At 45.7% G+C, this 26,616-nt stretch overlaps 1 protein-coding gene across 9 annotated transcripts in view; it reads right to left on the bottom strand.

Moving 5' to 3' along the window:
• CLASP2 (cytoplasmic linker associated protein 2) overlaps positions 1–26,616 on the bottom strand; it is a 650,335-nt gene that overhangs the window by 597,253 nt on the left and 26,466 nt on the right. For all 9 annotated transcript variants that reach the window (XM_033930348.1, XM_033930349.1, XM_033930352.1 and 6 more), the window contains exons 3-5: positions 24,248–24,351; positions 10,164–10,255; positions 2,010–2,085 (exon numbers count right to left, since the gene is read on the bottom strand). In XM_033930348.1, the coding sequence (XP_033786239.1) occupies positions 2,010–2,085; positions 10,164–10,255; positions 24,248–24,351 (272 nt within the window). The remainder of the gene's footprint in view (positions 1–2,009; positions 2,086–10,163; positions 10,256–24,247; positions 24,352–26,616) is intronic.

The following is a 26,616-nucleotide window of genomic DNA, read 5'->3' as shown; positions in this document are numbered from 1 at the left end:
TGAACCTAATTCAATAAGCAACTGAAAGCCAATGTTCTCTGATAAGGAATTCAGATGCGCTGTCTAATCTATGAGGCCAAGAAATACATTTAACTGTTATATTTTGAACCACTTGCAATCTGTAGAGCTAGTATTGATGAAGACCCTAAAGAAGGAATTTATAGTAATCAGGATGTGGCATTTTAAGATCTTTTCTCTCTCTACACAATTCATAAACTTATCACTTGGGACTGACACCTCTATGATCAATACCATTCTGGTCTCTCTTACCACTAGTCCGGTTGCTTCATATTTAGCTTCTTAACTGATCACAATGAGTATATCCTATGTGATTATGGAAAAATTAATTCTTACACAAATTTTTTTCCATTTGTCCCAGCATATCATTCCAGAGACTTACAGGTTGTGTCCAATCTACAGTACCACAAGGTAGAGACAAAGAGAATGCCAGAACTCTGCCAAATAGCTGGGAAGGGCCTTAGACGTCTGAACCAATTAGGGCTTTAGGCCCCTCATCAAGCATCACATAATGCACCAAGGAGGGGAAGGCCTTGGAGCAGGAGGGACTGAGACTCCCTCCTGCTCTTTATAGACAAAGGTACGGGGGGGGAGGAGAGGTTCGGGGGAGCATCCGATAGCAAGAGGAAGTAGGCATCCCTCCTGCCTTTTTTTAGGGGGGGGAGTGGGGAGGGGATTGGAGGGACAGTGCCTGGCACGGAGGGGCCTCCGTTGGCAGGAGGGAGTGAGCATCCCTCTTGCCAACTTTTTCTTGGGAGGGGTGTGGGCATCTCTCCTGCTGTTTTCATTGCCAAGGGGTGGGGGTCAATCCCCAGTGCCAGTTCATCGGGGAGGAAATGTTATCCGCAGGGGGGCTTTTTTTCTCTCTTTTTTTAAAATGGGTCAGATATTGTACATGTGTAACACATACACAGCATCTCAGCCCATTAAAAATAAAAAAGGTTTTGCATGTTATATTTTTGTATCAGTGGAACAGGTAAGAGACTGGTCTTGATCAGTTGTTTTTTTCGGATTGCTAAAAGTGATCACTTTTTTTTGTGCATCGGGAAGTCATGTTAGAGCCATCAATCATTCTGCTCGTTTACATAGCATTTCAATATTAATGAGCTTATTTGCATGGTCAGATCGGAGAATGAGCAATCGTGCAGAAAACCACACAGTGAGCCATTTTCTGCATCAGGTCAGCAAATGCAATCAAAACTGGTTTAGTGACGATCATTGATTTTAGTGCATCTGGCCCTTATTTCTTCAAGCTATCAACATGATCATGCAGAACATGCTTAGGAATGAACATCCAAAGCAGAAAGAGTCATCTTCAAGGTGGAAATTCCCATATAAAGGAAGCACAACCACAGAGACATTTCAAAAAACATGTTAAAAAACATGTTTTGCAGGATAGTACTCAGGATTCATAATGTGAAAACAAGAGATTCCTGAACCAGAGACCACTACATACAGAAAATAAACACAGTAACAGAAGTTTTGGGGGAAAAGCTTGGTCATAAGTATTTTAGAGGAAAATGCAAAACAGAAGATGACAAAATCAATGCATGCAGAAGGGGCCGAATATGCTTATAACTTTACACTATGTCTCTGAGCTCTGGGAGAATAGTTTCATTTTGGCTCTGTCAAAAGACATCACCTCTCTATCTGCCTGACTGAATCCTGCTTATCAACAAAAAAATAAATGTCCTAGCCTTTGAAGAATAACATTAGCATTTAAAGCCTAGGTATGCTATTCTTCCACACTATGGGCTCCTTTTATCAAGGTACACTACGGGGGTTAGCGCGTCGGACATTTCATCACGCGCTAACCCCCGCAGCAAGCCAAAATCCTAACGCCTCGTCAATGGAGGCGTTAGTGACTAGCGCGGCAGGCGGTTTAACGCGCGGTATTCCGCACGTTAAACCCCTACCACGCCTTGATAAAAGGACCCCTATGTCTCCCCAAATCAATTAAAAAAAGGTATCATCAAATGAAAATAAAATACCTGATTACTAGAATCGCTTGACAAGATGCAGAGATGAGGTATCAGTTTGCTAAGAATTAAATGTTGTGCACCATAGCTGCAAAATTAAACAGAAAAACATAATATTCAGTATTAAAATGTTTATTCTATTCAACATCCATATAAGAACCATAAAACAATAAAAATAAAAAGGACCCACCATAGAATAAAATTACTTCTTTCAAACATTGTGCCTTAGGCAGCAATAATGAAACGGAATATCCTTTAAGTTCTAAATCTATTTTAAAACTGGCATCTTACTGCTTTGCTATACAATTTTGCTTTTCTTGGCTGTGTGGGGCGAAGCAGCTGCAGAAAGGAAATAATGTTACTTATAAAAGGGGTTGTTTATGTTTACAGTTAGTATTTTTGTAACCTACCTTGAATTGGCATGAAGAAGAAGCCTACAAATGAAGGACTTAACTTTTAAGGGGTCCTTTTATTAAGGTGCGTTAACCGATTTAGCGCGCATTAAATGCTAAGACATTCATTATATTCTTATGGGCATCTTAGCATTTGGTGCATGCTAATCTTTAGCGTGCACTAAATTGGTTAGCGCACCTTAATAAAAGGACCCCTAAATGAATTAAACAAAATCAAATTGACTTTTGATCATTTACCGTATTTTCACGCATATAACGCGCGCGTTATACGTGTTTTTACCTACCGCGCATACCCCTCGCGCGGTATACAAAAGTTTTTCTACATAGTTCCCACCCCGCCCGACGCCCGATTCACCCCCCCCAGCAGGACCGCTCGCACCCCCACCTCGAACGACCGCTCGCACGCGCTCCCACCCGCACCCGCATCCACGATCGGAGCAAGAGGGAGCCCAAGCCCTCTTGCCCGGCCGACTCCCCAACTCCCCGACAATATCGGGCCAGGAGGGAGCCCAAACCCTCCTGGCCACGGCGACCCCCTACCCCCACCCCGCACTACATTACGGGCAGGAGGGATCCCAGGCCCTCCTGCCCTCGACGCAAACCCCCCTCCCTCCAACGACCGCCCCCCCCAAGAACCTCCGATCGCCCCCCCCAGCCGACCCGCGACCCCCCTGGCCGACCCCCACAACACCCCCACCCCCCTTCCCCGTACCTTTGGTAGTTGGCCGGACAGACGGGAGCCAAACCCACCTGTCCGGCAGGCAGCCAACGACGGAATGAGGCCGGATTGGCCCATCCGTCCCAAAGCTCCGCCTACTGGTGGGGCCTAAGGCGCGTGGGCCAATCAGAATAGGCCCTGGAGCCTTAGGTCCCACCTGGGGGCGCGGCCTGAGGCACTTGGTCGGGTTGGGCCCATGTGCCTCAGGCTGCGCCCCCAGGTGGGACCTAAGGCTCCAGGGCCTATTCTGATTGGCCCACGCGCCTTAGGCCCCACCAGTAGGCGGAGCTTTGGGACGGATGGGCCAATCCGGCCTCATTCCGTCGTTGGCTGCCTGCCGGACAGGCGGGTTTGGCTCCCGTCTGTCCGGCCAACTACCAAAGGTACGGGGAAGGGGGGTGGGGGTGTCGTGGGGGTCGGCCAGGGGGGTCGCGGGTCGGCTGGGGGGGCGGTCGGAGGTTCTTGGGGGGGGGCGGTCGTTGAAGGGAGGGGGGTTTGCGTCGAGGGCAGGAGGGCCTGGGATCCCTCCTGCCCGTAATGTAGTGCGGGGTGGGGGTAGGGGGTCGCCGTGGCCAGGAGGGTTTGGGCTCCCTTCTGGCCCGATATTGTCGGGGAGTCGGCGGTCCTTCGGGGTGGGGGTGCGAGTGGTCCTGTCGGGGGGGGGGGGGCATCAGGCTTTCAGGGTGGGGACAGGACTTCAAGGGGGAGAGGAGAGTCAGGGCGGGCGAAAGGAGAGTCGGGGTGGCCAGAGGAGAGTCGGGCGGGCGAAAGGAGAGTCATGCAGCATGCGCGGTATACGGGTGTGCGCGGTATATAAAAATTTCTGTACATAAAGTTGTGTTTTTCGCGCGCTATACCCGTGTGCGCGTTTTACACGGGTGCGCGTTATCTATGTGAAAATACGGTAATCCTACTATAAATCTTTCATGACCAATGCTTACATTTCTAGAAAGGTGCCAGTACCTCACATGCACTACCATCCTAAAGACCCACTCAAAGACCCACCCCCCACAATACCACGCCTCCTAGAACTAACCACAGAGTATACTTTACTACTTAAAAAAATACATCTCTCATTTTGGACCATTCATTCACTCAATAATTCAGAAGAGTCTAATGACAGCGACCGTTCCCCCTCTTTGGAAAACTGCAACCATCACTCCTATCATCAAAGATCATAATATCAGCATAAATGATCCAACTAATTATCGGCCAATAGCTAATCTGCCTTTCTTGGGAAAACTTACAGAGAAACTCATATTTAATCAACTCTCTGATTTTATAGAGAGCACTAATGCACTGCATCCAAACCAAACAGGGTTTAGAAAATTCCATAACACAGAATATTCTCTAATAGGGCTAATTTCAAATATTCAATACCATTTAGACCATCACAAATCCGTCATCCTTTTTTCTTTAGATATTTCAGCAGCGTTCGACACCATAGATCATGACTTACTATTACAAAGACTAGAATCCATAGGCATAACAGATAATGTCCTAAATTGGTTTACTTCATATCTCGCCGATCGCACTTCCTCTGTTAAATTTAAAAATGAAATGTCTATAACTCATTCTTCCACATTTGGTATCCCTCAAGGATCCATCTTATCTCCTCTTCTGTTTAATATATTTCTTTCTCCACTGTTAAGCATTTGTCAATCTATAGGCTTTACCCCATTTGCATATGCTGATGACGTTCAACTTATACATCCCTTAGATCCTAAATGTGATAATGAAATCAAATCCATTAATCACAAATTAGAAATAATTCATTCTTGGCTTAACACAAACAAATTGGCTCTTAACATAAAGAAGACGAAAGCCGTGTTATTTACTTGGAGGAACGATATAACTTTGTCAATCCCATTCATTCTTAATAACACCACACTAAATTTAGTTCCTTCAGTTAAGATTCTTGGTGTACTAATTGATGAAAAATTCACTTATCACGAGCATATTTCTCTTACTGTTAAAAACTGTTTTTATAAATTGCGCCGTATTAGATCAATATCCAAATTTCTGACCCCTAAATCTATCACAATACTAATTCATTCATTAGTAATATCGAAACTTGATTACTGCAATTCTCTCTTTCTTAACATATCATTAAAAGAAAAAAGGAGATTACAATTGATTCAAAATACTGCAATAAAATTAATATACAATGCAAAGAAATATGATCATGTTTCTCCGTTGTTAATAGATTCTCATTGGCTACCTATTAGCCACAGAATCACATTTAAAATAATTCTACTTATCTTTAAAACTTTAGCATGCGGTGAACCTCAATTCATATCTAGACTCTTGATACCTTATAATTCACAACGCTCACTTCGTTCCTCCAACCAGAATCTTCTTTCAGTACCTTCCCTAAAAATCATTGGTACAAGAAGGGCCGACATTTTTTCAGTGACAGGCCCCCTATGGTGGAATGCCCTTCCCCAATACATTCGTAATGAAAAAGATATTTTAATATTTAAAAAACTTTTAAAATCTTATTTATTTAGAGATGCTTTTAATGTTTAAAGTATAGTAAATTTAAAACTGCTGAGGTTATTACTCCCCTTTACCTATTGTTATTTCCTTTATTCTACCCCAAACAAAAATTGTAACTTTTATCTTTTCCTTCCCAACTGTATGTTTGTTCAAGTTAAATGTTTTTTTGTTAAATTGCTAATCCCTTTTTACTTGATAAATTTTTGCTATGTACATCGCTTAGTGATTATAATAGGCGATTAATCAAATTGTGTTAATAAACTTGATAAACTTGATAGAAGGCATCAGTGCAAACATTACACCACTCCATAGAACACACCTCTTTCTGGGAAACAAGAAAGCACAGTTATTTACCGTAATAAGTGTTATCCAGGGACAGCAGGCAGATATTCTCTACATGTGGGTGACGTCATCCACGGAGCCCCGATCGGATACTCTCACAAGCAAACTTGCTTGAAGATCTTCAAGCTTGCGAGTGTACCACGCATGCGTGTGTGCCTTCCCGCTCCACTAGAGGGCGCGTCCACTCCTCGTGGTCTTCAGTTCTTGTCTTTCCGCGGAGCCAAGAAGCCCTGTTCTACAGCTCTGCCATTTCCTACTTGCCTTCTCGCACCGCGGCTTTCTTTCTTTTCTTTTATTTTTCTTTAAGTCACTGTGCGGCCTTTCTTTTCTTTCAAAAAAAACCATTTTTGCCGTGTTCCTGCTGGTTTTCCTCCAGCGGGCCCTTCTTGGGCTTCGGCCCTGCCGTTAGTTGGCTGCGGCTGTGTTTTTCTTTCTCCTCTGGCCTTTCACTGGGTTCACCTCGTGTGATTAGAACGGCCGGGCCCTTTTCCTTTATTGAAATCGAGCTGCCTGCTGTGCCTCGTGGGTTCCATCCTTGGATAAGTCTCTTCTTTCCTTTCTAGGTGCGTTACCTCAGTAACGCCGCCAGCTGAGTCTCAGGCATTCCAGGCATCGAGTGCAGTCGTGCCAGCGTCTACGAGACCTTCGAAGCGCATCCTAAAGACCCACTCAAAGACCCACCCCCACAATAGCCATGCCTCCTAGAACTAACCAGAGTATAGAAGGCATCAGTGCAAACATTACACCAATCCATAAAACACACCTCTTTCTGGGAAACAAGAACAAGTCTAACCACTATAAATCCCTGCAGAGACTACTTGCTCACAAAATACCTCATGTGGGTCACATATGCAGAAAATGGATTCAGCTTCACCCAGTACAGAACAAATCAGAAGTAGGAATGAACAAAAACTGAACTGGCAACTCAAAGAAGCTACAAAGATGGAAGAGATATAGCACATTCAAATTCCCAAAGCAGGCATGTCCAAATCACTAAACTGAAACTAAATTTTTGTTTCTACAGTTTCTTTATTTCCCAGACAGCTCAGACTCTTCAGCTCATATCTTCCACCTGTAGCTGCCATGTACTAACTACAGCATTTGTATCCTCATTCTCTTGCAGATTGCAAATCCACAATGTTTATCCATGGATCTGCAGGAATTGGCTTACGACACTACTTTTCCTGTGGAAAGTACTTTCTATAAATGTGCTTGGAGTGATCAGGGTCTGGGTGTTTCATTAATATTTGCGAACTGGAGGCAGAGGGGAAAAGTGTTGGTACTCAACACTGGTGAGTACTCCCCCTCCCCACAAAAAAGCCCTATTCATGACCCTACAATTTTGATTATCTGTTCTTTTGAAACCAAAATATGAGGAAATCTAAAACTGAAAAGAATTGCTCGCTCAATGCACCAGAAAATTAACTATTGCCCCCTTGCTTGTGGCTAGCTTGTGGATGAAACAAGTATTTTAACATGGCTAGTCCACTCTTTGGTTTATTGATAGATTTGAAGGGCCTCAAAACATTAGGCAAACAGACCCAAGTCAGGTTCTAGTGAAGAATTAATGATCTGAACATTCCAGCTTTAGGAATATGAATGTGCTGCATGTCTTCCATCTTTGTAGTTTACACAGTACATGAGAAACCATCTTCACTTTTATAATAGGCCAAGACAAATACTTGGTCTGATGAAGAAGCTTGTGGGCTATTCTGTAGCTATTCCAAAACATAAAGTAGAGATACGTTAGCATCTGCACAATATTTTGGAAAATTAAACCCAGCCATAGGCATTTAATTTTAACCAGAAGGATCCTGGACAATTCAATACTAAGGACATTCCTTAAGTCATCATAGTTTAGAAAGGTTTAAAGCAGGGGTGTCCAACCTGCGACCCGAGGGCCACATGCAGCCCCGTGAAGTATTTTGTGCAGCCTCGGTCGAGGGCGATGCAGCGTTTTCCTCTGCTGCCCCTGGGTGTTTACCGTCTTGCCGGCTCCCTCCTCTGTCTTGCTGCAGCGTTTGCACATTTGTGCAGCCCCAGAAACATTTTTTTTTCAGCCAATGCAGCCCAGGGAAGCCAAAAGGTTGGACACTCTTGGTTTAAAGAGATCTCTACGATAGAAATACAATCATTTATAATACACACACAATATGAATATGCATGAGATCGATTTGCATGCACTGCTTTCATTGTATGCTAATAGATCTCATGCATATTCATTGGGAAAATCCTGAAAACCTGACTGGATTGAGGCCCTCAAGGAGGGACTTTGACACCCCTGCCCTAGAGGGACCAAAGTGGGGGCTAAGCCCAGCGCTCCTGCCCCCCCCCCCCCCCTCACATGCCCCATGACACAAGAAACATGGATGCTTCTCAATCAGCTATCCAGCACAAATCTGGCATGAATCCACATTAAAATAGCCTGAGGAGTCCAAATTGAGGTGTTTGAGGCAAACAGAGACTTTTAAAATCAAATCAGAAAATCCAAGATAGCCGCTGCCACAGCGTTTTAGTGCCAAAAAAAATGGCACAGAATAGCTAAATAAAAGCACAGAAAATTCAACAAACGGTTTTTTTCAGGGAGGGGGCAACCAAATACCAGCCCCAGAAACCTCTAAAACTTATTTGTAGTCGAGGAATGGGCATTGACATGGCAGATGAGGTTCAATGTGGATAAATGCAAAGTGATGCATGTCGGTAACAAAAATCTCATGCACAAATACAGGATGTCCGGGGCGGTACTTAGAGAGACCTCCCAGGAAAGGGACTTGGGTGTTCTGATCGACAAGTCGATGAAGCCATCCACGCAATGTGCAGCGGCAGCAAAAAGGGCGAAAAGAATGCTAGGAATGATAAGGGGATCACGAATAGATCAGAGAAGGTTATCGTGCCGCTGTACCGGGCCATGGTGTGCCCTCACCTGGAGTACTGCGTCCAGCACTGGTCGCCGTACATGAAGGAGGACACGGTACTACTCGAAAGGGTCCAGAGAAGAGCGACTAAGATGGTTAAGGGGTTGGAGGAGCTGCCATACAGCGAAAGATTTAGAGAAACTGGGCCTCTTCTCCCTTGAACAAAGGAGACTGAGAGAGGACATGATCGAAACATTCAAGGTACTGAAGGGGATAGACTTAGTAGATAAGGAGAGGTTGTTCATTCTCTCCAAGGTAGAGAGAACGAGAGGGCACTCTCCAAAGTTGAAAGGGGATAGATTCCGTACAACCGTAAGGAAGTTCTTCTTCACCCAGAGAGTGGTAGAAAACTGGAACGCTCTTCCAGAGTCTATTATAGGAGAAAATACCCTCCAAGGATTCAAGATTATGTTAGATAAGTTCCTGGTGAGCAAGAGCGTGCGCTGGTAGGGCTAGTCATGGTTGGAGCGCTGGTCTTTGACCAGAGGGACGCCATGTGAGCAGACTGCTGGATGGATCATTGGTCTGACCCAGCAGCGGCAATTCTTATGTTCTTATCTCCCATAAGCTATAATAGCCTGTACTCACTGTTGTGCTGGTGCTGTGCCTGCCTCAGCTCAAACTGCAGATGGAAAATAGAGAAGAAAGCTGCCTCAGACAAGCATGAATTTCAACTTCAAATGCTTGTTTCTTTGAGCTGCCAGTCAGACCCAGAATGAGTTTGAGACCTCCAGGCCCCCATAGCTTCTCATGTGTCTTCGGAAGATGAAGTGGGAAATGCAGTCAGCACCTGCTAAAGCCCTCAGGACTGACAAGGGGCCACACAGCCTGCACTCAAGCTCCGGTAAAAATCAGGAACAAGTTGTGCTCCCAAGAAATGGTCCCAGAGCCACCAAAGTGTTAGGGAAGGCTGGCCAGGCAGGTTCCTTGTAAAAGAGTTGTCCTCCTGGCTACAGACTTCTTCTTACCACAGAGTCTGTGTCTTCTCCCAGGCAGAGATACCCCTGTCAAACCCCTGGAGCACCACAAGCCTCAGATTAAGACCTAAGAATAAAAAATCTAAATCAGAGCAGATCAGAAAGACACTTTCCAACTTGCTTGCACAAGGAAAAACTGAGGAGATAGGGCACACTCCAGAGATGCAGGAGGCGGAATTGAGAGAAAAAGGTAGATGATGCCTTCTACAAACTCACAAGTAAAGAAGAATAACCCACTGATTCAAGATTCATATATCTTTTGCACTAGAATCTAAATTACATTTAAGAGATGTTAAACTTACGTATTCAGTGTCAGAATAAGACAAAGACAGACTCCTTCACGAGATCGGTGGTTCTTGTGTTTGAAGCCATCAATTAGTCGCTCCCAAACATGCTATGAAAAAGAAATGTTTGTTTAGTCTAAGAAGCTTAAAATATTAAGTAATGCTTTCACTACGTCTAAGTAGGGGGAGAGGAATGGTCAAAGAATGCACATTATAAACAAATTAAACTTGCTAAAATACTAAATCAAGTTGCTCATCTGTATTGTGTTCTCAATGGACAGCAGGACAGAAGTCCTCACAAAGGGGAGGGGGGGTGACATTCTGAAGAGCCCAGTGCAGGAAAGCTTTACTAAGTCTTAAGAACTTTAGGGCCAAAACAAAACCATAGTCAGCATCAGTGTTCCCTCTAAGCGGGCGGGTGTTGTGAGCAAACTTTTTTCACTGTGAGCTAAAAATATCGGGCGCCAGCAAGTTATGAGCCAAATAAATATGTTGCTTTCTACCACAGAACTTCCTTACGTTTGTATGGAATCTATCCCCTTTCAACTTTAGAGAGTGCCCTCTCGTTCTCCCTGCCTTAGCTACTAAGTCTATTCCCTTCAGTACCTTGAATGTTTCTATCATGTCCCCTCTCAATCTCCTCTGCTCAAGGGAGAAGAGGCCCAGTTTCTCTAATCTTTCGCTGTACGGCAACTCCTCCAGCCCCTTAACCATTTTAGTTGCTCTTCTCTGGATCCTTTCGAGTAGTACCGTGTCCTTCTTAAAGTACCAGTGCTGGACGCAGTACTCCAGGTGAGGGCGTACCATGGCCCGGTACAGCAGCATGATAACCTTCTCTGTCTCTTCAGTCCAGCATCTGCCCCTTCCATTCACTGTCTGTCTTTCCCTGCCATCTCTCCTCCTGCCCCCCCCCCACCCCCCAATTTGGTCTAGCATCCATCATCTTCCTTCTGTTCCCCTCATGGTCTGGCATCTCTATCCTTCCCTCCCCCCTGTGGTTTTTAGCATATCTCTCTTCTCATTTCCTCCACTCAGATCTGATCATTCTCTGCTCTCTCTTCCCTTTTCTTCTCTGGTCTTCCTTCTCTATTTTCTGCCTCCATCTAAATTAAATTCTTTCTTACTATTTAGTCCCGTTTCCCTCTTTTCACTGTGTCTACACACAGCTTGTCACCCCTTTCCCTCACCCCTCCATTATCTTACTATTTTCTTCCCCCTTTATTTATCTCCTCCTTCCATCCAGTATGTGTTCTTTCCCCACTTCCATTCAGCATCTGCTCTCCCTTCTCAACTGACATCCATCTGCCTTCTGCTCTCTCTCCCTTCTTCTCACTTCCATCATCTGTCCCCTTCTCTCTCTCTCTCATCTCCTCCATTCCATCATCTGCCCCTTCTCTCTCTCTCTCCCCCCCCCCCCAACTTCCATCATCTGCCCCCCTTCCCCTCACCTTTGTGGGTCACTTTCTTTCCCCTGAGGGTGGCTCATGTCACAGGGGAAGCTTTGGCCGAGCAGAACCGCTTGATTGACAGTGGAACTTACTTGATTGATGTCGATGCTGGGGCCCGTTGCCGTTTGAAGGAAAAAAAAAAAGGTGGAAAAAAGGAACCTGTAAAGGCGAGAGGAAGGGAATCCTCCAGGACAGCTGCTTTTTGCCCTCCTTCAGCGGCCCAAGAGTTCAGACCAGCAGCGGCAGCTCTGTATGCTTTTAACTTCGGCACAGAGCTGCCCCTAATCAATAGTTTAGCGCGGTTTCATGAGGCAGCCTCGGGCCTTTGATAGCCGGCCCGCTTCGATGATGCGATGTGGGCCGGCCTAGCAAAGGCCCCGAGGCTGCCTTATGAAACCGCGCTAAACTATTGATTAGGGGCAGCTCTGTGCCGAAGTTAAAAGCATACACAGCTGCCGCTGCTGGTCTGGAGGTGCGGAGACAAGGCAGGAGGCAAACGCGGTGGAAGGCAGGAGTCCCGGCGAAGGCAGGAGTCCCGGCACAGCGACTGCAACAGGAAGTTGCAAGTCAGCTGACGCCGGCCTTTCGTTGCGGCGGGGACCGAATCCTTTGCGGACCGGCAAGATTTTGTTTGCGGACCGGCGGTTGAAGAACTGTGCTCTACACTGTGTGCGCTGTGACGAGAAACTTGTGCGCTGCGAGGTAATATTTTGTGCGCCAGCGCACCCCAGCGCAGCTTAGCGGGAACACTGCTAGTCAAAATCTTGTCTGCCATGGTTAAACTGAAACTGAATGTTCCATGCAATTACCTATTTACTGTCCTAACTTTATCTGGTTAACTATCAAGTTAATGGTCCGAGTATGGTCACTAACCAGATAACCCTCTGGTTACACACATGCACCAGCCCAGCCCAGTCTGGATAGTGCCAAGGTGGTCAGAGGAAATATTCAGCAGCACTATCCAGTTAGTACCACTTAACATCCCTCTCACTAGCATGCATTTGTTAGCAAAACAATATGTCCTCTCAGATGGGATGCTCCAGCTATAGGTTGCTTTCATATGGAAGATCTTTTCAGGTAAGGAGAGGTGGTACAATATCTAAATCGGTAAAAGTAAGAGGAGTATCACAAGAATTTGCTCTTTCTGCCTTATTATTCAACATTTATACGGCAGATATAGGTGAGGTTTTTCAGAAATTGAAGGTACGATTGTCATTTCATAAATAATGCACAATTTCTTTTTTTTAAATTACATGTTTGGTTTTTTTCAAGTATTTTTTTACAATCCTCCAATATAGCCTCCCTGCTTTGCAATGACTGAGTCCCAACATCCGGGAAGCTTCATTATTCCATCCAAGACACCGTTCTGTTCAGTTGCCGAATGGCTCGGGTACCGGCGGAGGAAAGCTGTTCCAGAGATGCAAAATGATGTCCATGCATAGGTTGTCTCAACTTTGGAAAAAGGTCGAAGTCTGGTGGACTCATGTCTGTACTGTAGGGAGCATGACGTAATGCCTCCCAGCCGTATTCGCATAGTTTTTCAATGATGACTGGAGAGTTCCATCTTCCCCATGACCACAAAAATTTTGATAAGCTCAATCAAAAGTCAAACAAATGATGTTTTTTGTTTATGATCATGAAGGCATCATCATCACAGACAAAGTTCCATGTGGAAGAAGTGTCACAGCAGTGTATTATCGTGATTTTTTGCAAAATACACACACAGAAAAATGCACAAAACCCGACCTCCGTTGCTCTTAGCTGGGCCACTCATTCTTTACGACAACGCTCGCCACACATAGGGAATGTCATTGAAAAACTACACAAATACAGCTGGGAGGTGTTACCTCATGCTCCCTACAGTCCAGACATGAGACCACCAGATTTTGACCTTTTTCCAAAGATGAAACAACTTACGCATGAACATCATTTTGAATCTCTGGAAGAGCTTTCTTCCACCGGTACCTGAACCATTCGGCAACTGAACTAAAATGGTGTCTTGGATGGAATAATCAAGTTTCAAGTCAAGTTTATTTGGATTTGTTTAATCGCTTTATCTAAATTCAAAGCGATGTACAAAGTAAAATTACAAATTAAAATAATACAGATTAAGAATGTGGACAAAACAGACAAAACTTATTTAACAATACTAGAAACAATTATGGTAAGGGAGGGAATGAAGTTACATTTTCATAAAAAGAGGGGTAAAACATTTAGGGAAAGTACATAAGGCTGGGGGGAAAACCTATTCTTGAAGTTATTTTATCGTGAAATTATTGTTGACTTATAAAGGCATCAATAAATAAAAAAGATTTTAGATTACTTTTAAATTTTTCTAGGTTAGATTCTTGTCTTAGATAGTAAGGTAATGAATTCCAGGTATGTGGTGCGGTAACAGAGAAAATGTATTGACGTCGTGTATTTATAATTTTAAGAGATGGAATTGTTAACAGATGTTGATCTGTTGATCTGAGAGTCCTATTCGTTATGTAAGGGATTAGAAGATTATAGATAAAGGCTGGAGTTTTAAAAGATAAAGATTTGAAAGTAAGTAGGCTAAGTTTATAGATGATTCTATGAGCAACGGGAAGCCAATGAGCTTCCTTAAGGAGTGGAGTTACATGATCGAATTTTTTTGCTTTGAAGATAAGCTTAACGGCAGTGTTTTGTATAATCTGTAAGCGTTTAATTTCCTTTTGGGCTATGCCTTTGAACAAAGCGTTACAGTAATCTATCTTTGAGATAATGAGTGAGTGGATGAGAATGTTAAGGGAATTATTAATGAAGCTTCCTGGATGTTGGGACTCTGCCATTGCAAAGCAGGGAAACTATATTGAAGGATTGTAAAGAAATACTTGAAAAAAAAAATAAAACATGTAAAATTTTTAAAAATAGTGTGCATTATTTATGAAATGACCTTCAACATTTATATGGCAGATATAGGTGAGTTTTTTTGGAAATTGAAGGTACAATAAAGATTATATGCCGATGACATATTGTTTTTTTCCCCTGTGGGCAAAGATGATAAAGGAGTGGAGAAGTGTTTGAATATTTATATGGAGAACATAGTGAGATGGATGACTTTGCATGGATTGCAGTTGAATGTGAACAAAACAGAAGTGATGATTGTAGAGAATGATATGGAGAAGAGAGACTTGGGAGTGTGTAAATGTTTTGGGGATTTCATTACTACTTAAAAAAGAGATGTTGGTGTTTAGCTGGATTCAGCATTATCTATAGGACAATAGGTATTGAAAACAATACAGTTGGGATATGCGCAGTTGCACATGTTGGGCAGGTTGAAGCCAAAGTTAATGCCTTGTGATTTTCGTATGGGGGTGCAAGCATTAATATTAGGAAGGTTAGATTATTGTCATGAACTCTTTTAGGGAGTGGGGAAAACAAAAAAGTAAGGCATTGCAGTTTTGATGAATTCTGCTGCAAGATCAATTGTGGGTGCTTCATGAATGGCCCATATTATGCTAATTCTGAAGCAGTTACGAGGGCCAGGGTGGTCATTTTGAAGGTCCTTCCCTCCTGGGTTGGCCTGGTATTTGTGGGGTCTGGTGGTTGTGTACTTTCTGGTGCAAGTGTCTTCTTGGATTAGCTTCAGGATGGTATTGTGGGTCTGATTGTGTCCCTGTATGAGTGATCAGTGTGGTGTTGTGTGTGGGTTGGTGGGACTCCTGGTTTGGGTTTGTGGGTGGTATAGATGGTGGAACTGGGGGATTAGCTCTGTGGAGCGCTTTCTTTGTCTTGTTTTCTCTGCTTGCCTGTTGACAAGTGTTGACCTGCTCTATCCGCTTTCTTGTTATTCTTTTTTTTCAAATGAAAGCTTTTATTGAAAAATATACAGAAGGATACAGCAAGTACACATAGCCACAGCCAAGCGCACAGGCAAAGATCATCATTGCTGTCAGCAAATACACAGTAGTCATAACCCCAACATAACAGAAACCCACCACAAATCCATCAAAACCACAGCAAAATCCCCCCCCACCCACCACCCCCCAGGGATAGCACAATGCCCTTACCACCCCATTGGGTACAGGATCACCTAACCCCACCTAGAAATATATATAACAATGATACGGTCTCTCCAGTACCAGTCTCCCAATTAAACTTCCAATCCAACCCCCCACTCCCCTCTCCCACAAAGCCCTATAGAAGTCCTAAACCGACGCCAAATATGAGCATAGCCATGGTATTTGCCATGCCTCAAAGCCGTCAGCTGATAGAGAAGCTGCCAGTTAGTTAAGCGCTGTTCCACCATCAGCCAAGTGGGGGGTCGCCCCTGATTCCACAGAGATGCTAGTGCCAGCCTGGCAGCAGTAAAGGCTAACTTACAAAATAGAGAGTCTCCCCAATCAAGATCCAATTGGTGCCAAAATAACAGGGCATGTCTCCAGTCTGCCGGAACCTGTGAGTCGAGAATCCGGGAGACTCGAGAGAACACCTCTGTCCAGAAACTACTCACCCGCCCACAATACCACCACATATGCAGGTAAGTGCCCACCTCCCCACATCCCCTCCAACAAAGAGCACTCGTCCCCCCGCGCCAACGCGCCAGAACCTGAGGAATATGATACCACCGGAATAGAACTTTATACCCGTTTTCAACCAATAATGCCGCAATGCCCGCCGAAGCAACTTCTCTCCAGATGTCGCCCCAAGTATCCAGAGAAATAGCAGATTCCCAATCCCCTTCCCAAGCTAACATATAAGGCAAGGGCCGAACCCCCCGACTATTAAGGCACCGGTATATAGCAGACAAAGCACCCTTCTGGAGAGTCGGGCCCAACAACAACTCAAAGGGGGTCTTACCCGCCCGTAAGTCCCGTAGGGCCCCCAAGGCCCACAAGTAGTGAACAGCCTGTAAGTAGGGAAACAAATCCCGAGCCAGAAGATCATAACGGCCCTGGAGTTCAGCAAAAGACCTAATACTGCCCAAGAGTGGATCCCACAGTTGACCCACACACACCAATCCATGAGACTCCCACCTAGCAAACACACCCTCTCCCCGACCAGGCTCAAAGGCCACATTATGGCGCAGCGGCGTATACCAAGAATGGCGCCTACCCAGCAGCAAACTTCTCCGGGTCATATTCCAGACCCGCAGGGCTGTGTCTACTGATGATAAGACTCGCTCGGGCCGAATCCTCTCAGGCACCCAGGGCCGATGCAACAGGGGCACCCCAGCGGATACGCATTGTTCAAGCTTCACCCACGGCTTCGGATCTTGCGCTTGCCACTCCAACAGGGCTCGCAACTGAGCAGCCTGATAATACTTCACCACATTGGGGACAGCCAAACCCCATCACTCCTACCCAAGCACATAACCGACCTACTCACGCGAGGCCTCCGACCGGCCCAAATAAAATAAAAAATGTGCCACTGCACCCCCTCCAGCATGCGCCTGTTCACCCAGAGAGGCAACACCTGGAATAAGAACAGAAGACGAGGCAAAATCATCATCTTCACTATTTCCACCCTACCTAACCAGGAAAAAAATTGATCTTTCCAGCTTGCCAAATCCCACTGGATACGTCGAAAAAGTGGGGGAAAATTAAGATCATAGATCTCCGTTCCCGGTGGGCCAAAATAAACCCCAAGATAGCGCATAGACTGTTGTACCCAACGAAACGGAAACCGTGCCTGAAGATAATTCACTCTATCCGGGGGTAAATTAACATTAAGCAGCTCGGATTTCCCAACATTAACACGAAACCCCGACACCCTACCGAACTCCTCCAGTTCCCGCAAGATAGCTGACAGGGAGGTCTCAGGATCCTCCACCGTGAAGAGAAGATCATCCGCAAACAGAGACAACTTATAGTTACTGCCCGGAACCATTATCCCCCTGACATCCCAATTTATCCGCACCCTCTGTGCTAAAGGTTCCACTGTCAATGCAAAGAGGAGCGGGGAAAGAGGGCACCCCTGCCTCGTCCACCTGCCCAGAGAAAAAGTATCAGAATAACCCCCATTCACCTTAATACATCCAACAGGACTAGTGTAGAGGATGCGAATCCATTCCTGCATACGAGGTCCCAAACCAACAGAATCTAAAACCCGAAACAAAAAAGGCCAGGAAACCCTGTTAAAAGCCTTTTCGGCGTCGACCAACAAGAATACCGCTTCCCGACCACCACCCCTAGCCCTCTCAAACAAATTACAAACCCGACGCGTATTATCCCCCACCTGCCTCCCCACCACAAAGCCCGATTGATCAGGATGTATCAATCGAGGAATCCAGCTCATCAGTCTATCCGCTAAAATCCGCGTAAAAATCTTCGTATCCACCCCCAACAATGATATCGGTCGATAGGATGCACATTGCAGGGGATCCTTCCCCTCCTTAGCTAATACTGTAACCCCAGCCAAGCGCATGAAAACGGAAGCGCACAGTCACCCTCCATAGAATTAAGAAAGCTGAGCAGGGGAGGTAACAACAAATCCTGAAATCGCTTATAATAGCGAACTGTAAAGCCATCCATCCCAGGCGACTTGCCCAGTTTCATTGAACTCAAAGCGCCCCGAGCCTCGATCAACGTAAGGGGACGATCCAACCGGGCCACATCCGCCAGCGCAATCCTAGGTAGCTCCGCCGAAGTTAAATAACTGTCGATGTCATGCGCGGACCCGGCCCCTTCCGGAGAATAGAGGTGTGAGTAAAACTCCACAAAGCGAGCTCGAATATCATCATCTTTACGCAATAACTCTCCGGATGCCGCCCGAACAGACAAAATTTGATTGCGTGTCTGCCGTACTTTCAAGCGATGGGCTACCAATCTGCTAGCCTTACTAGAGAACTCAAAGTATCTCTGTTGCAGTAGCTGCAGATTGAAGCGCAAGCGCTCCAAATCCAATGCCTGGAGATCACGATGCGCCTGAAACAAACGGCAGCAACATATCCCAAGGTCGGCGCTTATGGAGACTCTCCAAACTCCCAATAGTATGTATCAAGGCCGCCGCCTCCGCCCTACGTGCACGCTGCCGAGCAGAAGCCAAAGCAATCAATCTGCCCCGTAGGGTAGCCTTCAAACCCTCCCAAACCGCCTCCTGCGAGGCCCTGCATTCCAAGTTCATCTCCAAATATTCCCGTAACCACCCCTCAATCTGTACTACAACCTCCGGGTCATCAAGGAGACTGTCATTAAAACGCCAAAATTTCCGGCCCGAGCTACCCCCCTCCCCGCGGAACCTGGTCCAAACAGGGGCATGATCCGACCACATAATCGATTCTATCCCCGCCGACTCCACCCGACTGAGCAATCCCCTTTCCACAAATACAGCATCAATTCTTGAGTAAGTGGAGTGCAACCCCGAAAAATACGTGTAGTCCCTGTCTAGAGGATGCAGCCAGCGCCACCCATCCACCACATTCAGAGCGGTCAGCACCTCCCTCAGCATCTTACGCTCCCTCCCCCCATAATGATCCGCCCTCCCCGAATTATCCAAACGTGGGGTAAAAGTAAGATCAAAATCCCCACCCAAAACCAAGGCACCCCCCTTGAACCTAAGAATTCGAGGCACCAGATCACGAAAGAAGGCCCCCTGGCCCTCATTGGGGGCATAGACATTAACCATGGAATATAAACACCCCTCAATAAGAATTTCCAGCATAATATACCTTCCCTGAGGATCCCTGACTACCCGTTGTACTTCGCTCCGAAGCCCCTTACGAAGTAGAATCCCCACCCCACCCCTCTTAGACGTGCCCACCTTAGAGGCCCAAAAGGACTGGGGGAAACAGGAATTCCAAACTAGATATTCATGGGTTGAGAGCAAATGGGTTTCCTGTACAAAACAAACATCCGCTTTCAAGCGGATCAATTCCCTATAAAAAGCCCTTCTCTTATTGGGAGAATTAAGACCCCGGACATTGTAAGAGACCAACTTAAACCCACCCATATTTTAAAATCCACCAACTAGATGCAGACCCTACCCAAACATTGGCCTCCCTGTATCCCCCTTCCCCCCCTCCCCCCTAGTTCCCATGTGAGAGTCCATAGATCTCTCACCCACATACAAGGAAGATAACAATCCCCGAAGCCCGTGCCACAAAATCCCACAACCAAACATGAACTATCAAAGTAACAGACACTACAATCTCAGACTCAAACACACCAGCCCACCCGCTCCCCACAGCATAACAGCAACTCAACGTCTTCTCCCCCCCCCCCCACCCTCCCACTGCTCCATCAGGCCCCCCCACATCACCATACCACCCCTCCCCCCCACATCTTGCCCAGTCCACAAAAGTCCCCCTTAAGCTCCAAACCAGAACCAGAACTCAGGAGCACAGTCACCAGGGGTGGAGAGTACCCCACCAAGAGGTATATCCCCCAGGATAGTAGAGGAAGGAATGTACATTAAGGCAAAAGGTGGCAGGCCACCATCAAGGGAGGCCACTCAAAGACGAAGCAGCAGCTTGAAGTGAAGGTCCCCCTCCACGACCTCCCCTCCCACTCTGGGAGCCACGACCCGCTCGTTGCCATCTGGAGGCGGCAGAAAGTCCCCCTCGATTGGACTCCGCACTTAGAGGGGGAGCAGGTTCTTCAGGAACTTCAATACCTGCTTGTTGCAGCAGGGTCCGAGCTTCACGAACCGTGGCAACTCTAGTATGTACTCCATTAATGGTGATGACCACTCCAAAAGGAAAAGTCCAACGATAGCGCAGATTGCTACGCTGCAGAGCCTTAGTCACTTCACGGAACGCCCGGCGCTTCTGGAGCGTGCCTGCCGCCAGGTCCTGGTAGAACTCCAGCCGATGTCCTTCCCAGGTCACTGTACCCAACTCTTTGGCTCGACGGAAGATCTGTTCTTTAAGCACGAAGCTCTGAAGGCACAGCACGATGTCTTTAGGTTGATCAGAGGTGCGTGGCCCCAGCGCCCGATGTGCACGCTCAAGACCCGGCTCCAGGGTGTCATTCTGTAACAACCAGCGAAGCAAGGCAGTAGTGGTAGCCCGTACATCTTTATATTCCGGTAGGTCAGGGAGACCCCACACCCGCAGGTTATTACACCGAGTGCGGTTCTCCAGGTCTTCCACCTTATCCAAAAGAAGCTGATGGTCCGCAGCAGCACTTTCCAAGGAGCGCTGCACTCCGGTCACATTCTCCTCGCAATTATCCATATGCATTTCCATAACTTCCACACGTGTGCCCATTTCCACCAGGTCCGTGCGTAACTCCTGCACCACCTCTCGGACCTGCACTGCCACAGCCAAAATCTCGGCTTTAACTTCCGAGATCCAGCGTTGCATGTCGACTTTCGTGAGCGGTTCCGCGGAGAAGCATTCCGGGACCGGCTCAGTCAGCATGTCAGCCACCGCCGCTATAGCCCCACTCAAATGCGCCGCCTCGCCGCTGCTGGTTTCTAGGCCCACTCCTCCACGTGCCGTCCGGCTCAGCGCCTGCTCCAACATGCGCTGGCCAGTTTTCTCTAGCGGCAACTTTTTGCGCGTTGCCATAGGGTCTTTGCGTCTCGCTCCCTCCACACCGTCGCCCGAAAAAGAATTTTTGCGCGGTTTACTCAGCGAATTCGATAGTTTATCACCGGGCCCGAACGGAGCTCTCAGATCAAGCTCCCGTTCGCATCGGTGACATCACTTCCTCCGTCCGCTTTCTTGTTATTCTACCTCTTTTACTACCTCTTGTATTCTATGGAGTCTTTGATGGGCTAAACCTGGTGGGCTCCAGCATTCTCGGCCTAGGTGGGTTTTCTGCCCTTTCTTACTAGCCTTATTCTCTTTCTGTGTACATGGTGAGTGTGTTTGCGTTGGGTGCTTGTGTTGCCTGTTGTTTGCCCGTCGGGTTTGTTTACTAGTGGCTTTTGAGTGGGTGAGTGTCCAACAGGCAGTCCACGTACCCCCTAGGGTACACGTACTACAGGTTGAGAAACACTGCATTAGATTATGAGAAGGAAACTTTATGCAGTCCTTAGGTACTTGCTCATAATCTAATGCAGTGGTCTCAAACTCAAACCCTTTGCAGGGCCACATTTTGGATTTGTAGGTACTTGGAGGGCCTCAGAAAAAAAAGTTAATGCTTTATTAAGGAAATGACAATTTTGCATGAAGAAAAACTCTTTATAGTTTATAAATCTTTCCTTTTGGCTAAGTCTTAATAATAATATTGTAACTTATAGCTAAAGAGACATATGATCAAGAAACTGTTTTATTTTACTTTTGTGATTATGATAAACATACTGAGAGCCTCTAAATAGTACCTGGCGGGCTGCATGTGGCCCACGGGCCACAAATTTGAGACCACTGATCTAATGTATCAAAGAGTTCTGCTCTAGGTTCAGACTCTGACTCCATCTTAACTGGTAGAGCTTGCCCCATCTGTCTGATGAAATTAGTGAAAGAGAGGCTCTCTGGCAATGATTTCCTGTGAGGTGAAGGAGATGGAGCTAATGATAAACCATTAGACTCAGCAGAGAGCTCTGGATAGTCCGAGGAGTGGTGAGACAAAGAGTCATATTCCTCAATGTCCTGCCTTGGGGATGGAGAGCACTGAGGTGTACATTGAGGTGGAGGAAAACGCTATGATGTAGAGGAGAGCATCAGGAAGATAATTTCGATAATCTCTGGTGTCGATCCAATGAATGTTTGGAGCAGGATGAAGAACTTCGATGTCGAGTTGATGTAGCTCTCTCAGACCTTGAGCGATGCTGATGGCAGAGGAAAGGCCCTGCTGTAGCTGACCAGAAGCAGCCTATGGCAGATTAAGGCACTGCCTCTGTTCACCTGCTGCTGCAATTGCTTTAAGTGAGGGAGGGAGAAGGGGTTGTCACGACTGGCTCTGCTGCTTCAGGTAAGTAAGAGAGGGAGGGGGTTGTTGGGAATGGCTCTGCTGCTCTGGGTGAGGTTCAAGACTAGCTGCCTACTACTTCAGGGCTGAAGAGAGGGAGGGAAGGAGATTTGCGGCTGCCACAGATGCTTCAGGGACTGGGGGAAAGGGGAGGGACTTGTTGGGTCAGAAGCATGTCTTTGGAGGTTGTCTGAGGAGCATGGGGACAATTTTTTTTTTTTTTCCGGTTGAGAGTGCCGGTTAGTTGAATACTGGTTAACTAGGATTCTACTGTACTCTCCTCCTTGCTAATCATCATTAGCTTCCTACCTCTTATAGTATCAAAATCTAAATTCTCATCCTAGCTCATCAAACCATCTGTGTTAAACTGGAAAGGTAGACTGGTATACTATTTACCTTATGCATCATCAAAGACCCTTTGCCTTCTCAAAGTTATCTGCTGACCGTGTCCTCACCTCTATAATCCATTTGGAGGGTACCTATTATACTGTCTTTGCTTACAAGGCTCTCTATATATTAACTTCCTCCCACATTATTTCAAATCTTAATCGTCATTCCCTAGATTTAAATGGGTCTGATTACATTTTTTTATTCAGGTATTTGATAACTGAATCCCCAAAGTCTGAGGTGGCCATAAATATTCTTGAAGCTTGCCCTATGTCTCCCTCCATTTCCCTTCTTTTCTCTTGCTTGTATTGCTGAAAATTTTCTTTTATTGTTTTATAACGCAACTTCTTTGCCACTCAATTGAAAGACAGTTAATCAAGGTTATATACTAAACCAGGGGTGCCCACACTTTTTTGGCTTCTGAGCTACTTTTAAAATGACCAAGTTAAAATGATCTAACAACAATAAAATTTTTTAAAACACAAAGCACACTTTACGCAGAGAAAATGTTAATTATCATTTGTATTTGGGGGTTTTTTCAAAGGTCAAGGCAGATGACTTTAAAATATGCAATGTCACTTCAGTAACAACTATACAAAAATAGACAAATATACCCCCTCCCCTTTTACTAAACCACAATAGTGGTTTTTAGCGCAGGAAGCTGCGCTGAATACCCTGCGCTGCTCTCGATGCTCATAGGCTCCCTGCGCTACAAACCGCTATTGCGGTTTAGTAAAAGGGGGCCATAGCGCAAAATATAGACAGCAGATATAAATTCTCAAAACAGACACATTTTAATCACTAAATTGAAAATAAAATCATTTTTCCTACCTTTCTGTCTGGTGATTTCATGAGTGTCTGGTTGCACTTCCTTCTTCTGTAAAGCCAATATTTCTTTCTTTCTGCCTTTCTTTCTCTCTACCCCTGCCCCCCTCTTTCTTTCTGCCTTTCTCCCCCTAGCCCCCCTCTTTATTTCTGCCTTTCTTTCTCTCTCCCCATGCCTCCCCCTAAGCCATCGTTCCAATTTCTCCTCTTCCCTGATTCTTTCCCTACCCCCACCCCCAAGCCACCACGCCAATTTCTCCCTGCTGCTTTCCTGAGCCAGGCCTGGACTCATAAGACTTCACCTCCGATGTCAATTCTAACTTCGGGGAGGAAGTTCCAGGCCATCCAGAAAGTGATTGGCTGGCCCAGAACTTCCTCTCCGACGTCAGAATTGACATCAGAAGTGAATTCTTGTGAGTCTGCCGTCATCTTCTATGTTTCTATGATTCTATGTACGCACCAGGCCTGTCTTGGGGAAGCAGCAGGGAGAAAAAGATCGCAAAGGCAACGCGATTGACTCGCGTTGCCTTTGCAATCTACTGGTCGATCGCGATCAACCATTTGGGCACCCCTGTACTAAACTAATATGCTCCAAGTACAAATTTTTGAAAACTGTAAATACCATTGGTGATGCTACCCGGTCCATTAACTTCAATGTAAAATTCTGTGCATGCTCTCGAACTTGGTCTTTGGCATCTCCCATTCGGTCTATCAATGCTGGAAGAACTATTTCCGAGAGAAAGGAAAAAACATTAAGAGGGCAAATAGCACCCCAGAAGTAATTTCTGTACATAGAATTTATTTTTACTCCTTGTTAAATATTACAGGTAGCGATTGCACTCAAAAGAAGCTATTTAAAATGGGAGTTTTAAGTTTCAAATTTATTAAAAATTTGTTGTACACACAGGCCCTGATTCTCCAAAAGTGCGTCCCGATTTTAGGCAGCTTAGAACCTAACGGATGTAGCGGTATATAAGAAATAAATTACATTACATTACATTACATTACAAAAATACCTTTTAGAAACTCTTTCAAATCAGTCTCATTAGAAAGAGCATATTTCAAACCCCCTAGAAAAGTGGACTTCATTTTTCAACGCAGGTTATCAATGCCCGAAAAAGGGGGGCAAAGTTGGGAGATGTCACCATGGCAACGGCTTACGTTTCAACTTACAATTATGTCACTTTTCACACTGTTTTTCCCTGTTTATTTTTACTCAAGCTTTGGGTACAATTATAGTGTTCTTAATTAATGATTATTCCTAACTAGAAATTGAGGTGATAATTTTGTTGCATGCAGATCACAAATTACAACTTGTTTTCTTTTTCAGATCCACATTATTATTAATTCAGTTTAAAATGGATGCCAACTAATCGATGCCAACAAAGTGGACTTCACTTCGGCTTGGGAACCATATAAGATACCCAATTTAGGCTTGGGAACCTAGGATAAGACACCCTAATCATTGGCTTTGGAACCAAAAAGATACCAACAAAAGGCTTTGGAACCTTGACAAAGAAACCAAATGCGAGGCTTGGGAACCTGGACAAAGTGGCCCAACCGTGGCTGGTATTGCACAGCTATCGGGCGTGACCCCTAAGGCGATGGGGTTGCCAGTTCAAACTCTTGAACTGGTAGAGACAATGTCACCATGGACCAACGCAATAGAGTAGTAGTAATACTACGTCAATACAAAACTGTAACTTTAAAAATGACAGAACTATGTTGAAATAGAGGTTGTTGCCGTGGCAACGTCTCCCAACTTTGTCCCCCTTTTTCAGCCATTGTTAACCTACGTTGAAAAATGAAGTCCACTTTTCTAGGGGGTTTGAAATATGCTCTTTCTAATGAGACTGATTTGAAAGAGTTTCTAAAAGGTATTTTTCTGTAAAAGCAGGCTGAAAATACCCTATTTTTGGCCTTTTTACACAAATTAGCAACTTTACACTTAATTTGTAAACTAATGGAAAGAGCTTGGAGGTTGAAATTGTACTTTTGAAAACAATGTTGTACTGAGACATTATGCGCCAAATTTCGCATTTATTACTCAATTATTGTGGGAGCTAAGTAATGTCAAACTTTGACTTTTTTTGGAGCACTAATTTTTTTCGGCCAAGTTTACTATAATTCAGCCATTCACTCAGTGCTCGACAAAAATTATTATTGGTAGCACTGAATAGAGCTCCAAAAGTTGTGCAGGGTAGCTAAGTTTCAGTTTTTTTGGAAACACATCTCAGGAGATATTGTGTCTCAAAGTTGTCAGAATGTCATTGTCGTACTGTATTTCATTGTGGTATGGGGTCAAACAAATGGCTATATCTCCACAAATATTCCACAGGCGAAACTAAAACTTTACCAAAGTTCGTTTGAGACATGGTGGACTCTGCATATGAAGTTTCATCAAAATCCGTGATGGTTATGCAGGGCACTTTCCAAGAATCTGATCACTTGACATGGAATGACCCCTTAGGCTTTGGTGGGATGGGCCGGGAAGGGGCGGGCCCGCCTCATTTCGACGAGGCTTGCCTGCCGGCTGGACGTGCAAGACACATCTCGCCGTAAGAACAGGTTTGGTGGAGTGGAGGTTTGGGGGTTGTTAGCGCCGGGGGGGTGCGTCTTTGGGTAGGAGGGATTGGGCACCCTCCTGCCAGCGATCGATATTGTCGGGGGGGGGGAGGAGATCGGTAATGTGGGGGGGGGGCGTCGGTAGTGTCGGGAGGGTGCATCTTCGGGCAGGAGGGATTGGGCACTCTCCTGCCAGCGATCGGACAGGCCGTGGCCCGCTATACTTATAGCGGCAGAGAGATCCCTTGCCGCGATAAGTATAGCGGCCGCGTCTACTTACAATGTAGACCAGCATTTTGCTGGCCTACATTTTAAGCTTCTCCTCTACTAGGGAGACGCGTAGGGCCACCTAGGTTCAGCCTAAGGCCCGCCTAAGGCCCTTAGACGAGCTTAGGCATCTTGCAGGTCTCCCTAGGCTCCCGGAGG

Source organism: Geotrypetes seraphini, chromosome 2, assembly GCF_902459505.1.
Source record: "Geotrypetes seraphini chromosome 2, aGeoSer1.1, whole genome shotgun sequence".
NCBI classification, from domain to species: Eukaryota; Metazoa; Chordata; class Amphibia; order Gymnophiona; family Dermophiidae; genus Geotrypetes; species Geotrypetes seraphini.
The sequence above is the reverse complement of the archived record's forward strand: the minus strand, read 5'-3'. Positions and strand labels throughout refer to the sequence as shown.